This window comes from Tamandua tetradactyla, chromosome 14 (genome assembly GCF_023851605.1).
Source record: "Tamandua tetradactyla isolate mTamTet1 chromosome 14, mTamTet1.pri, whole genome shotgun sequence".
NCBI lineage: Eukaryota > Metazoa > Chordata > Mammalia > Pilosa > Myrmecophagidae > Tamandua > Tamandua tetradactyla.
This window is the reverse complement of record NC_135340.1, coordinates 7557558-7571370: the sequence shown is the minus strand read 5'-3', so window position 1 is coordinate 7571370 and position 13813 is coordinate 7557558. Positions and strand designations below refer to the sequence as shown.

General features: G+C 34.6%; 1 protein-coding gene across 4 annotated transcripts in view; it reads left to right on the top strand.

Annotated features, from left to right (window-relative positions):
* The window catches only part of FANCM (FA complementation group M), a 101242-nt gene that overhangs the window by 78232 nt on the left and 9197 nt on the right, over positions 1-13813 (top strand). For all 4 annotated transcript variants that reach the window (XM_077126851.1, XM_077126852.1, XM_077126850.1 and 1 more), the window contains 6 exons: positions 6430-6515; positions 6610-6678; positions 8360-8485; positions 9211-9367; positions 11823-11929; positions 12745-13296. In XM_077126851.1, coding sequence (XP_076982966.1) covers positions 6430-6515; positions 6610-6678; positions 8360-8485; positions 9211-9367; positions 11823-11929; positions 12745-13296 — 1097 coding nt within the window. The remainder of the gene's footprint in view (positions 1-6429; positions 6516-6609; positions 6679-8359; positions 8486-9210; positions 9368-11822; positions 11930-12744; positions 13297-13813) is intronic.

The following is a 13813-nucleotide window of genomic DNA, read 5'->3' as shown; positions in this document are numbered from 1 at the left end:
TGGGATTTTGCCTTTTTGTTGCTGCATTTTAGAAGTTCTTTATATAGTCTAGATGTTAAACCCTTGTTAGATATGATTCCCAACTATTTTGTCCTATTCTGTAGGTTGTCTTTTCACTTTCTTGATAATGTCCTTTGATACACAAAAGTGTAAATTTTTTAAGTCCAGTTTATTTATATATTTTTTCTTGCTTGTGCTTTGGTGTTAGATCTAAGAATCTATTGCCTAATACAAGGTCCTGAAGATATGCCCCTGTGTTTTCTTCTAAGAGTTTTATGGTTTTAACTTTTATATTTGGGTCATTGATCTGTTTTTGAGTTGATTTTCTGTATGGTGTGAGGTAGGGGTCTACTTTCATTCTTCTTTATGTGGATGTCCAGTTTTTCAGTACCATTGGGTGAAGAAACTTTTGTTTCCCATTGAGTAGATATGTGTGATCCTCCAGTCAAAAATGAATTGGCCATAGATGTGTGGGTTTTTTCCTGAACTCTCATTCTGTCCCATTAATTTTTTTGCTTCTCTTTTTGTCAGTACAATACTGTTTTGATACTGTAGCCTTGTAATAAGTTTTGAAAATGCGAAACGTGAGACCTCCAACTTTGTTCTTCCCTTTCAAAATAGTTTAGGCTGTCCAGGGCCCCTTGCCATTCCAAAAGAATTTGATGATAGGCTTTTCCTGTGCTGAAGAAAGGTTGCTGAAATTTTGATCCAGATTATGTCAATTCTCCAAATCGCTTTGGGTAGTATTTATATTTTAACAATATTAATTCTCCTAGTGCATGAACAGGAAATGTCTTTCCATTTCTTCAGGTCTTCTTCAATTTTATTTAGCACTGATTTGTAGTTTTCCATGTACTAGTCCTTTACATTCTTGGCAAATTTATTCCTAGATAATTTATCCTTTAAATGCTATTGTAAGTGGAATTGTTTTCTTTATTTCGATTTCATATATGTTTGCAGGTGTATTCACACACTACTGAATTTTGTGTGTTGCTCTTGTACCCTGCAACCTTGCTGAATTAGTTTATTAGTTCTAGTAGCTTTCTTGTGTGTTCTTAGGGATTTTGTATACAAAGGATCATGTTATTCAAACAGATTGTTTCAATTCTTCCTTTCCAATTTGAATGTCTTTTATTTGTTTCTTGCCTAATTTCTAGTACAGTGTTGAATAGCAGTGGTGAAAGTAGACATCCTTGTATTGTTCTGGATCTTAGAGGGAAGACTTTCAGTCCTTCACCATTGAGTAGGTTACCTGTGGGTTTTTCATATATGCACATTATCATGTAGAGGAATTTCCTTCTATTCCTATTTTTCTGTGTGTTTTTATCAAGAATGAATTCTGAATTTTGTCAAATGCCTTTTCTGCATCAATTAAAATTGATCATGCTATTTTCCCCTTCATTTTATAAAGATGGTGTATTACATTGACTTATTTTCATATGTTGAACTGCATGTGCATTCCTGGGATAAACCCCACTGGTCATGGTGTATAATACTTTTAATGTGTTGTTGGATTTGGTCTGCTAGCATTTTGTGGAGAACTTCTTACATCTCCATTCATAAGGAATATTGGCCTTATTTCCTTCCTTCTGCTCTTTAGAGCTTTAGTTTGCTCTTCTTTTTCTAGTTCCCCAGGAGTAAATTAGATTACTGATTAGAGATCTTTCTTCTTTTTTAAGATTTATATCTTAAAATATAAATATAAATCTCATATAAATATGGGATTTATAATTAGAACTTTCCCTCTGAACACTGCTATAGTATGTTTTTGTTTTCATTCATCTCAAGATATTTGCTATTATCTGTTTTGATTTGTTTTTTGACCCATTGATTATTTGAGTGTTTAATTTTGACAGAATTGTGAATTTTCCACTTTTCCTTCTGTTATTGATTTCTAGCTTTATTCCCTTGTGATTAGAGAAAAGATTTTGTATTGTTTCAATCTTTAAAAATTTTTTTTGTTATATGACCTAACATATGGCCTATTCTAGAGAATTATGCATATGCTCTTGAGAACAATGTGTGTATATATATATATATATATATATATATATGTCTGTTAGGTCTAGTTGTTTTATAGTATTGTTTAAGTCTTCTATTTATTGATTTTCTGCCTTTATGTTCTATTATTGGAAGTGGAGTATTGATATCTCCTCCTATTAATGTAGAGCCATCTCTGATAGTATTTAATTCTGTCAATGTGTTTTTCATAGATTTTAGGCTCTATACTTGAGTACATATATGTTTATAATTGTTACAACTTTTTGTTAATTGATCCTTTTATGAACATAGTGTCCTTCTTGACCCTTGTAATAGTTTTTTTTAAATATTTCTATCGCGATATCGTCCTGCACCATACAATCCATCCAACATATACAGTCACAGTATAATCACATAGTTGTGTATTCATCATCATGATCATTTTTGGAATATTTGCATCACTCCAGTAAAAGACAAAAAAAAAAACCCATGCATCCCATACTGTTTACCCCTCCCTCTCATGGACAGCTAGTATTGCAATCTACCCAATTATTTTTTTACCCCTTATCCCTACCCCCATTTATTTTTTGTTCTTATTTCTTATTCATCTGTCCATACCCTGGATAAAGGGAGCATCAGACACAAGGTTTTCACAATCACACAGTCAAGTTGTAAAAACTATATAGTTACATACTTGTCTTCAAGAATCAGGCTATCAGGCTATTGGAATACAATTCAGCAACTTCAGGTACTCCCTCTAGCCACTCCAATACACTATAAATTAAAAAGGAATATCTATATAATGTATAAGAATAACCTCTGGGGTAATCTCTTTACTCTTTGAGATCTCTCAGCCCCTGAAACTATTTTGTCACAGTTCTCTCTTCCCGCTTTTGGTCAAGAAGGCTTTCTCAATCCCATGATGCCAGATCCTGGCTCATCCCCAGGAGTCATGTCCCACATTGCCAGGGAGATTTACACCACTAGGAGTCATGTCCCATGTAATAGGGGAGGGCAGTGAGTTCACCTGCAGAGTTGGCATAGAGAGGAAGGCTACATCTGAGCAACAAAAAGAGGTTCCCTGGGGGTGACTCTTAGGCATAATTATAAGGAGGCTGAGGTTCTCCTTTGCAGGAAAGAGTTTCATTGGGGTGAGCCCCAAAATCAAGGGCTCAGCCATTGAATTTGTTGTCCCCACTACTTGAGAGAATATCAGGAATTCCCCAAATGCGGAAGTTTAATATTTCCTTCTTTCTCCCCAGTCCCCCAAGGGAACTTTGCAAATACTTTGTTTTTCTTTGCCTACATTACTCTGGGATATATCAGGGCATCACACTAACCTGTACAGATCAGTGGAATCTCATGCATAAACTGACCATACAAGCTAAATTAGATAATGTGCTACCAAAAATATAAACTTGGCATGAAATAAACATCTCTTCCTTTTGTCTCACATAGAACTTGAACTTTTAAAATATAGACTGTACCATCCTTACCCTGTACTCTCATTTACCTTAGTCCTATCCAGATCGGCTTCATTCATATCTCTAATTTAAGTCTGATCACTTTTTCAGTGTTTTTAACAGTTGCTCTATAGGGTAGTGCTGACTTGCATAGCTTCAGAGCACTAACTCTGAGTCTCAGGTGTCACACCAATACCCAAAGTTGCAGGGAACAACCAGGTTATACACAAACGGCTCAGCATCTCAAATTAGAAAAAAAGTATTACAACTCCAGAATAGATGTGACTGCTGTAAGAGTTTACAATCTAGGAACTTTACAATAGAAAAACAGGAAATGTTTGTTACTTTGAATAGATTCGAAGTGAAAGGTTATAAGATAATAATCCATGAAAATAGTAACCAAAAGAGAGCTGAAGTGGCTATACCAATATCAGATAAAACACACTTTAAAGAAAAAATTATTTTAAGGACAAAGGCAGTATGCCAAATGTGACTGATAACCCATGTCTCAACTTCAGTGCTGTGAGTTTGTAGATTATAGTTATTCCATATGAGTGAGGCATGAAAATGTTTGTCTTTTTGTTTCTGGCATTTCGTTCAACATAACTCAACACAAGGTTAATTCACCTTGCCTCACAACTTCATTTCTTTTTGTAGCTGCTCAGTAGTCTGTTGTATGTTTACCCCACAGTTCCCTGTTCCATTCCTCAGTTGATGTACCCTTAGGCCACCTCCATCCATTGCAAATCTGGAACACTGCCACCATAAATGCCAGTGTGCAAATGTCTGTTCATGTCCCCACTCTCAGTTCCTCCAAGTATATACCTATCAACTGGGTTGCAGGATCATACGACAGCCCCACCTCTAGCCTCCTGTGGAACCACCGCAGTGCCCTCCAGAGGGGCTGCACCGCTGCTTCCCAACCAACAGTGAAAAGGCACAGCTCTTTCTCCATATTTTCTCCACACTTGTATCTCTCTGTTCATTTTTAAAAATTTTTTTGCAGAGAAATGTTTATTTTTTTGGTAAATTATATCAAAGTGTTCAGGCAGATCTACTAATTTTCATACCATGTGTAAGTGTAATCAGTATAAAAGGCAATGAAGTTTTCATGGCTAGCTATTTCATAATGACAATTAAAGTTGTAATTAATATATAAAACTGTCAAACTATTAAGTTAATTTACATATAAAAGTAAAAAATTGTTACAAATACAAGTAATTATTGATAATTCTACAGTCTTACTGGACCTTAACGTACTTTTCTCAAATAAATTAAATTAACATGTAAGATAAATGATTTAAAAAAAAACAAATTGGGGACTTCCGGAGAAGATGGCGGCTTAGTAAGGTGCGCGCGTCTTAGTTCCTCCTCCAGAACAACTACTAAATAACTAGAAACAGTACAGAACAGCTCCCGGAGCCAGACAGAGACCAGACACACAGTGTACCCCAGTCTGGACCGGCTGGACCGGCTAAGAGACTCCGCTGCGGTGAGGTTATTATTTGTTATTTTTTGCTGGCGTCTGGACATTTAATCAGATTTCCCTGAGTGTGAGACCCAGCACGTTGAAAGACTTTGCGGTGAAGTCTCTGGGCTCTGTTTTTCTTATCCTGCCCAGTATGTGGCGCTTGTCTGTCTGTTGGTCCCACCAGCAAAAGATGTGCTTCCTTTAACTTTGGAAGGCTCTCCCTGCTGTGTGCGTGGTGGAGACAGAGGAAAGGTTGTAGGCTGGTTTTAATGGCTTCAAATTGCGAAGTCCTGGGATCTGAATTCCTTGAGAGAGGGATTCCGCCTGAGTTGCGTTTCACCCCTCCCCTGGGGAAGGGTCAGGTGCTAGAGAGCCCTGAAAGCAGCCTGTTTCTGCGTTTGGGGCAGTTGCAACTTGTGTAATCCTGGTACTGAGCCCAGAGGTAACCAAGCCTCCATAGAAACAGCCGCAGAAGACTCTGTTTCGCCCCCTTTCCTCTTTTTCAGTTAGCCCAATAGGCGACTTCTGCCTTGATCAGTTTCGCCTGAGCTGGGGGCCTACTTCTAGTAGTCAGAATTTGTCCATTAATGCCACTTTGGTGTTTGGTTGGACTCAGTCCCCACTACTGTTGGAGACTCTTTCCTTTCCCTCCGGGTAGCCGCCTGTGGGGGAGGGGCGCCGGTCGCTGGCCACAGCGGCTTGGGGAATTTGCTGATCAAGACCCACCGCTGGACCGGGAAGCTGCCTGTGGGGGAGGGGCGCCGGTCGCCGGCCGCCTGGCTTGGGGAATTCGCTGATTGGAGACTCCCAGCTGGTCTGGGAAGGAGGAAGGGAGGGGCGCTGCTGGCCGCCTGCCGCCACGGCCCGGGGGAAGCGCGTGCCGCTCGGGGAGCTCACCACAGCAGTCTCACAGCAGGTCCAGCCGGTCCAGACTAGGGTACGCTGTGTGTCTAGTCTTTGTCGTGGCTCCGGGAGCTGTTCTGCACTATTTCTGGTTGTTTAGTAGTTGTTCTGGAGGAGGAACTAAGACTCACGCACCTTACTAAGCCGCCATCTTGGTCCCCTCTGGGTATAGAATTCTTGGCTGACGTTTTTTTCAGCACTTTAAATCCTACTATCCTAATTTTCATCTTTTAACGTTTTTAACTAGGAAAAGGATAAGACACAGTGGACAGAAAGACTGTAGTAGATTTTAGAGATGAATTGTAGAACCACTGACTAAGATTACATTTTGTATTCTTGTGGCCTCTGTTGCTTTCTAAAATTCAGCCTGTGTCAAATATGTGTTCATTAGTAAAAGTTATTGTCTCTTATTTTTTTCACTGGCATTGTTTTAATTTTCTGTGTCTTCCCATGCTGTGTTTTTTACCAGACTTCTAAAAGACTGTATTTTTGTCAGGAATAAGTAATGATATTGTCATAAGCAATTCTCTTGGTAGCCATCTGTAAAATAAATTGTTGTGGTTGATAAATTTAATTATACTGACCAGATTCATTATTTTAAATAAATTATAGGTGAACAATTATTAACAAGTACCGAAAGTGAAGATGAGATTTTCCAAAGAAGAAGTAAAAAAATAGGTATTTTAAAATCCCCTGAGGTGAGTCATTCAGTATAAAAGACTGTCATTTTTGTTTTTTTTACTTGAAGACTTTGTTGCTGTCATACTTTATTTATGTATCTATTTTATGTAGGATCAGAAAAATAGTGAAGTTGATTCTCCACTTCATGCTGTCAAAAAGCACAGAATTCCTCCAAACAGAGTAAGTAACAAATAATATAATCTAAAATCCTTAGGAATATATATTAATAGGAAGACATGTACATAGATGAGTTTATTTCATCTTAAGACTTGTGTGGTTAACAAAAATAGAAAGTAAGTCATATGTTACTTGTATTTCTAATTTCTTCAGTTAGTTTTCAGAGATATTTTTGTAGAAAACTTTTCTAAGCACAGTAAATATAAATATTTTTAAAATTTTAGACCTCCTTCAAAAATTATCCCTATCAGTATATTTAAGCACCTCAGTAAGCGTTCATTAGGTACCTATTATGAATATACTATGCTAGATGATGGGGGCACTATGAAGAGTCTGCCTTGGCATTCTTAAGTCACTTACGATCCAGTAAGACAGATGGACAAGTACGCAGATAATTTCAGTATAAATTTTTAATTAACTGTTAAGAAAAGATAAGCCCTTAACCTAGACCTTGGATGTTCTGGCAGCATTCTTGAAGACAATATCTTTGTTAAGTTTTAAAGTGTATTGTGGTGTTTAGACAAAAAAAAAGAGCAGAACGAATTTCAGCAGATTAAACGGTTTACCGAGCACACAAAGATGGGAACCAGTTTGTCTATGTTACTGGGTTTTAACGACCCTGAGTACCAGGAAGTAAAGTTGGAGAAAGTGTCTGGTCAGTTTTGGAAGGCCTTATCCTTCCATTTGATGTCTGGATGTGTTTGAAAAACATGAAAAGGAGAACCACAGGAAACTTCTGGGTTTTGGCTTTGGCTCTTTGACAAGTATATTACTAATATGGAGAAGAAAAGAAAGAGATGGTAAGTTCGGTTTGAATTTGAGTTTCAGGTTTGAGTTTGAGTTTTTTGTGGGATAGTACAGTTAATAGTGTCTGGCAATCACTTGACTGTGAATCTGAAGTTTCAGTGGCTGAATACTAAGGCTGATATTCATTTGTTTGTCATCAGCTCCATAGACGATAGTTACATTTTCAGACTAGAAAATCTTATGTTTTTAATACTCTTATACAATCTAGGATAATTTGTGAAAAATTAATTTAAAATGCACTCAGTCCATATTTACCTTGCATACTCATATATAATTTGACGAGAAAAATTGCTTTAAATTGCTATCTAGCTAAGATGTCTGATTGCTTTATCAAAAGTGAATTAATGTATTGATAATGCTACAGAACAATGTGTTTTAAAATAAAAATTATTCCTGTTAAATGAAATTATTTTAATTGATTTACTATTATTCTGTAATAGATATAGTAGCAGGCCTTAAGATCATAATTTTCTAGTTATGTTTGGCTTCTTAGTTTGAAAAGACTGAGTCTTAGGCTATTACTGATGACCAAATTTGAGATTTAAACAATTATTTTTTGGAAGTCTTTCAGGATCTTCTAAAGGAAACACTGTTAAACTACAAATGTAATAGCTATGTATAGATAATTGAGGTATAAGGATATGTTTATATATTTAAGGTAATACTAAATTGAATGATTATGTATACTAGTACTGTTTTGCCTAATTTAATATTACCTAATTTATTGGTTTTTAATTTCTTAAGTATCATGTATTTGAAATATGACTCTGTTGTAAGAACAATTTAATTTTTCTCTGAAGAAAATGTTGGGAAATGCACTAAGATACAACTGTCCAGTTATATTTTCTTATGCAAGAATTTTATTAAATTATTATAGTTAGAATTATCATCTAGTGATGAGAGTGAGAATTTTCAGAAACATCCACAATTAGAAGACGTCAAGTGTTATAACAGGAATTCCAAAAGAGGTGTCAAAGTCCAAAAGAGACACAGCCACTTAAAGGTAAACTTTTTCTACTTTCTTAATGATATATATGTATTTTATTAATGAAGGACATTATATTTACATGGAAGTAGTTTTCTGTACTTTTGAGCATTTTGTACTTTCTTTGTAGAAAAAAAGAATATTTAAAGTTCTTTGACCCCAATTTTGTTTTCTCACTGTTTTAAAATCTTAAGATGTGCTCTTTTTTCTTTCCTCTTTGTGTTTTAAAACTTTATCTTGTAGTGTTACATTGTATTGAATGAATGAAGAAATGTATTTATATTGAAAATTTATGGTTCAAATTGAATAAAATAGAGATCTGAGGTTTCAAATGTTTTATTTTTACAGTTATAAATATTGCTTTTCCAATCCCTGTCCCAATATTCAAATTCTTGGAAAAGAATTCTTAGTACCTTTTCTTCTTGTCAGTGCTTTTATGGTATAATATTTTTCATTGCAAAATTAATTAGGCCTGAAGATTTAGCAGAATCCATGCTTATTAAGAAACATGCAGCAAGCTGACATGATAACTTGTATTTTGTTTTAGGAGAGATTTGCTAGGAGAAATTTTAAATAGGTGTGCTACTTTAACATTTACTCTTGTAGTTTTTTATTTCTATTATTTTTGGTCTTAAGAAGCATTGAGTAGAAATATGTTTTATGGAACTATTTCCAGTTATTTAAATTAAAACAAATGATTTTTACAAATCATTTGTGTCATAATGTTTTCTAATTTGTCTTAGCATGTAGCCAGGCAGTTTTTAGATGATGAAGCAGTACTTTCTCAAGATGATGTAGAATGTGTTTCATCAGATGAAAATGATGAGTCAGAAAATGAACAAGATTCCTCACTACTTGACTTCGTTAATGATGAGACTCAACTTTCACAGGCTATAAATGGTAATTATTATGATACTTCTATTATTTTAAAAATTCCAATGCTTTTTGTATCATTATATTTAAATATTGTATTTAGTTTTCCAGAAACTAGACTAGAAGGGAAATAAATTTGGTATGTATAAAATTTTTATTTGGTCACTTTCATTCAGATGCTGTAATGATTGCTTTATTTAGATTCATTGTTTATATGTTTCTGCAAATTTGAATATTTAGTTCCAGTGCAACCTGACTGGCTCAGTGTCAAATGTTGAGAAAGATATCAGTGAAAAAAAATGGATAAAAATCCCTGCCCTATTAAAGCTTAAGTATTAGTTGAAGAAGATGGATATTACACATAATTAAATTATTTTGTATATTATAAGGAGAAAATGTCACAGAAAAAAAGAGAAAATTGAACAAGAAGTGAAGGATTTAGAGTAACCAGGTTATAATCTTCTACCAGATTATACCGTAAACCTGAAAAAGCCACTTTTTGTTAATGAATATTGAGGGCAATATACTAGGAAACCTTATTTGATAAACCATAAGTATCAAGGGCATTGTACTGAGAACCTGGTCTTTAGAACCTTTCTTCTTCAAAGCCAAAGATCTAGGCCTTAAGAACTATTTTAAATCATATCAGGGACTGCAAAAGCAGAATAAATGGCAAGATCTGTGAAGATCTGAATGAAGAGCCAGTCAGAACATTTTCCCACCTCTGTTAAGACTCCATCTGAATCATCTGTTCTTAATGTACGGTTTCTAAGATCTGCTCAAGCACTGTTTGAAGAGATAGCTTCATGGACTTGACAAACTTAATAAATTTAGCTTCGTGTTTCAGTTGGTTTTAATAATCGATATCATTAAACTTATCTCTATTTAGTCTTCGATCAGCTGTTACCTTGTCAATCTCTTTATTTTAAATTGCAACCTGTTCACTAATAAGACCTTCAAACCTGGTTACTCTAAATCCTTCACTTCTTGTTCAATTTTCTCTTTTTTTCTGTGACATTTTCTCCTTATAATATACAAAATAATTTAATTATGTGTAATATCCATCTTCTTCAACTAATACTTAAGCTTTAATAGGGCAGGGATTTTTATCCATTTTTTTTCACTGATATCTTTCTCAACATTTGACACTGAGCCAGTCAGGTTGCACTGGAACTAAATATTCAAATTTGCAGAAACATATAAACAATGAATCTAAATAAAGCAATCATTACAGCATCTGAATGAAAGTGACCAAATAAAAATTTTATACATACCAAATTTATTTCCCTTCCCTGGTAGAAGAATTTGATCCAAAAACAATAGCTTTTGCAAAGATCCTGAGGCAGGAGAATGCCCTACATGTTCAAGGAACAACAGTGTGACTGGAAATGAATGAGGGAGAAGGGGGTAGTAAGAAATCAAATCAGAGAGGTAATGGGCATAAAGCTCATGATGCGACATTATTTTAGTAGAATCATTCTAGCTTTTGTGTTGAGAATAGCTTGTAGGAGGTCAAAGATGGAAGAACAGATAACGATTAGGAGGCTATTATAGTGATTCATAGAATGATAGTTTCTACCAAGATGGTAGCCGTGAGATGGTGAGAAAGTTTAGATCCTGGACATCTTAGGAATGAAAAGTCAACAGAATTTTCTGAGGGATTAGAATGAAAAAAAGAGGAGTCAGTGAGTCTGAGTAACAAAGGAGGAACTAGAGAGAAAAAAAGAAGTCAGTGGGTTTGAGTAAAAGAAAGATGCAGTTGCAGTTATCTGATATGGGGAAGGCTGCAGGTGGAGTAGTTTGGATGGAAGAACGGAGATATGAAATTAGATTTTAGACACAGTGTGTTTGAAATATGTAGGATTAGGAAGCTTTAAAAATAACTGCCTTGATTTGTTTTCATAAATCATTTCTTCAGTAAGTAACCTTTGCTGTATTATAACTTTAAAAAATCATTCATTTAAAAAAATTTGTTTGCTTCCCGATTTTTTTTGACTAAAAATGATGACACATACCCATTATTTGGCTGCTGCTTTTAATCCTTCAGCATATATTTTTTCTGCCTGGATTTCTTCTGTTATATTGAATACTTTCTATAAATTTTTACAGTTCTAAGTGCTTCATATGCTTTATATACATTTTGTTTTTAATGAAAAGGCACCATCCTAATCTCCATTTTTTCCCCATTCTAATCCCCATTTTTAGAGGAGATAATTGAGGCCAAGAGAACTTAAATAAATTGTCCGTGAGCATCCACTGGATGGTTTGAGTTTTTTAAAAAGACAGAACTACTATTTAACTTTGTATATTTTAATAACTGGTTTTAGACATTGTTAAATAACTTTAATGCCTGTGGAGTAAAATAATTTCAAAAGATTTAGATCATATAAATTGTGGAATAGGTCAGAGTTAAATAGTTTTCCAGGTTCTGTTTAAATGATTTTGATATTTTACTGTGTCTCAAATGATTATCTTTACACAGATTCTGAAATGAGGGCTATTTACCTGAAATCTTTGCACAGTCCGTTGATGAGCAATCAGTACAAAATGGTCCATAGGAAACATCACAATATGAACATTTTCTCACAGGTGTGAACTATATAAATATTATGAAGAATTTCTCAGTGGTAATGTTGGGTTATATTCCTGTTGGTGAAGTCTAAGTTGTTTTTAAAGTTGGATTAATCAGAGCTATTTGGGATAATTTCTGCTGAGAGTGAAGAAGATAGGCTAAATGAATTCCCAAGATCCCTTTTAGTTCTAATTTGATCTAATTACCTTTTCCTTAATTTGAGTAACTAGAATATACTACTAAATTTTTCTCCAGTTAGAAGAATATTTAAAGTAAGTAACTACTGGTTAGATTTTTGGGCAGTCACTGGAAACTGAATCCGAGTCTCCGGCTTGGCAGGCGAGAACTCTGCCTGCTGAGCCACTGTGGCCCACCCTCTCTTGCAAATTTAAGTTTTCTTTCATAAAAAGTTATACTCTTAACTTTTCATAGGTACTTTCATTTGTGGATGATTTTGTTATTAGTTTTGCTTGTTTATTACTTGCCATATTCAGCTTGGTAATCTGGCCATTCATGTATCTATACTTCCATTGCACTTATTATATAGCACCTACCACATTGTTAAGTAATTATTGTTTACTTTTTGGGCTGCCTGTACTAAAATGTTAATTGCTAGATGGTAGATAATTCTATTTTTTTCTTTTTTATTTATCCCCAAACTTCCCATTTTCTTCTATAAAGAATGTACTCAATATATATTAGTTGAATGAGGGTCTGAGTTGATAAAGGAAATAAATGTTAGTGAAGATATGCACTTGAATGTATGCGTTAAATACCTGTTGATTATATGAGAAAAAATTTAAACTAGTTATTTTTTAAAATTTTCTTATAGATCCCTGAGCAAGATGAAACCTATTTAGAGGACAGTTTTTGTGTTGATGAGGAAGAGTCTTGCAAAAGCCAATCAAGTGATGAAGAAGTGTGTATTGATTTTAATTTAATAACTGAAGATTGCTTTTCAAATGGACGTAAAACATATAAAACTCGACGTGCAGTGAAGTTAAAACAAATGAAGATGGCACAAAATTGTACACTTTCAAAAAAGAAATTATCCAGAATAATTTTACCAGATGATTCAAGTGAAGAAGAAAATAATACAAAAGATAAAGGCGAATCCAGTATTGTGGTTAACACAAGCACTGCTAACAAGAATGACCAAGAGGACCATGGTCTGAATTGTGTGCCACCTGAATATTCATTACCGTGCAAGGTCCCTGCTAACCTAATTGTTAGTCAGTCACCAAAGCAGAGACAACAGATACCACTTAATCTAAAGGATCCAATATCTGAGCCTCAGAGCCATAGTAAAATTGTGTCTTCCTCACCATTTTTCACTACTGTTGATTCACAAACAGCCTGTAGAAGGTTTCCAGCTACATTGAAGGTAAGGATCAAATGAAAGAAAAAGCCTTAACATGTTTTTGAAAAGGTTTTTTTGTTTTTCTGTCTTCCAGTTTTGTGTTTACTTTTAAATAATTAGGTCAAAGAAAAGTTAGTGAGTCATAAAATTCTTCAAACAAGAAAGTACACTAAATTGTATGGATAATTCATAGAATACTTACGTTTTAATTTTTTAAAATGTGTTAATAGTTTTCTTAATAAAACTCTGTAAGGAACTTGCTAATTTTATGAAAAAAAAAAATAGGAAAATGGAACTTCCTGCAAGGTAAAATTAGTAGAAATTATGTGCCCATAAATAGTTCCAAAATCAACTTTTCTGTTCTGAAGGTTACAGATAAGTAAGTTGTTTGGAAGAGGGGGCTATCACTACCAACTGATTTTTTTCCTTTAAGTTTCTTTCCCTTCAGAATGGTTAATTTCTATTTCCAGTTGTTCCCTATCTTGCTTTTGCTGAAAGAATCAATAAACCCCTGTTATGGTTTTAAGGGCTTATGGCTGCC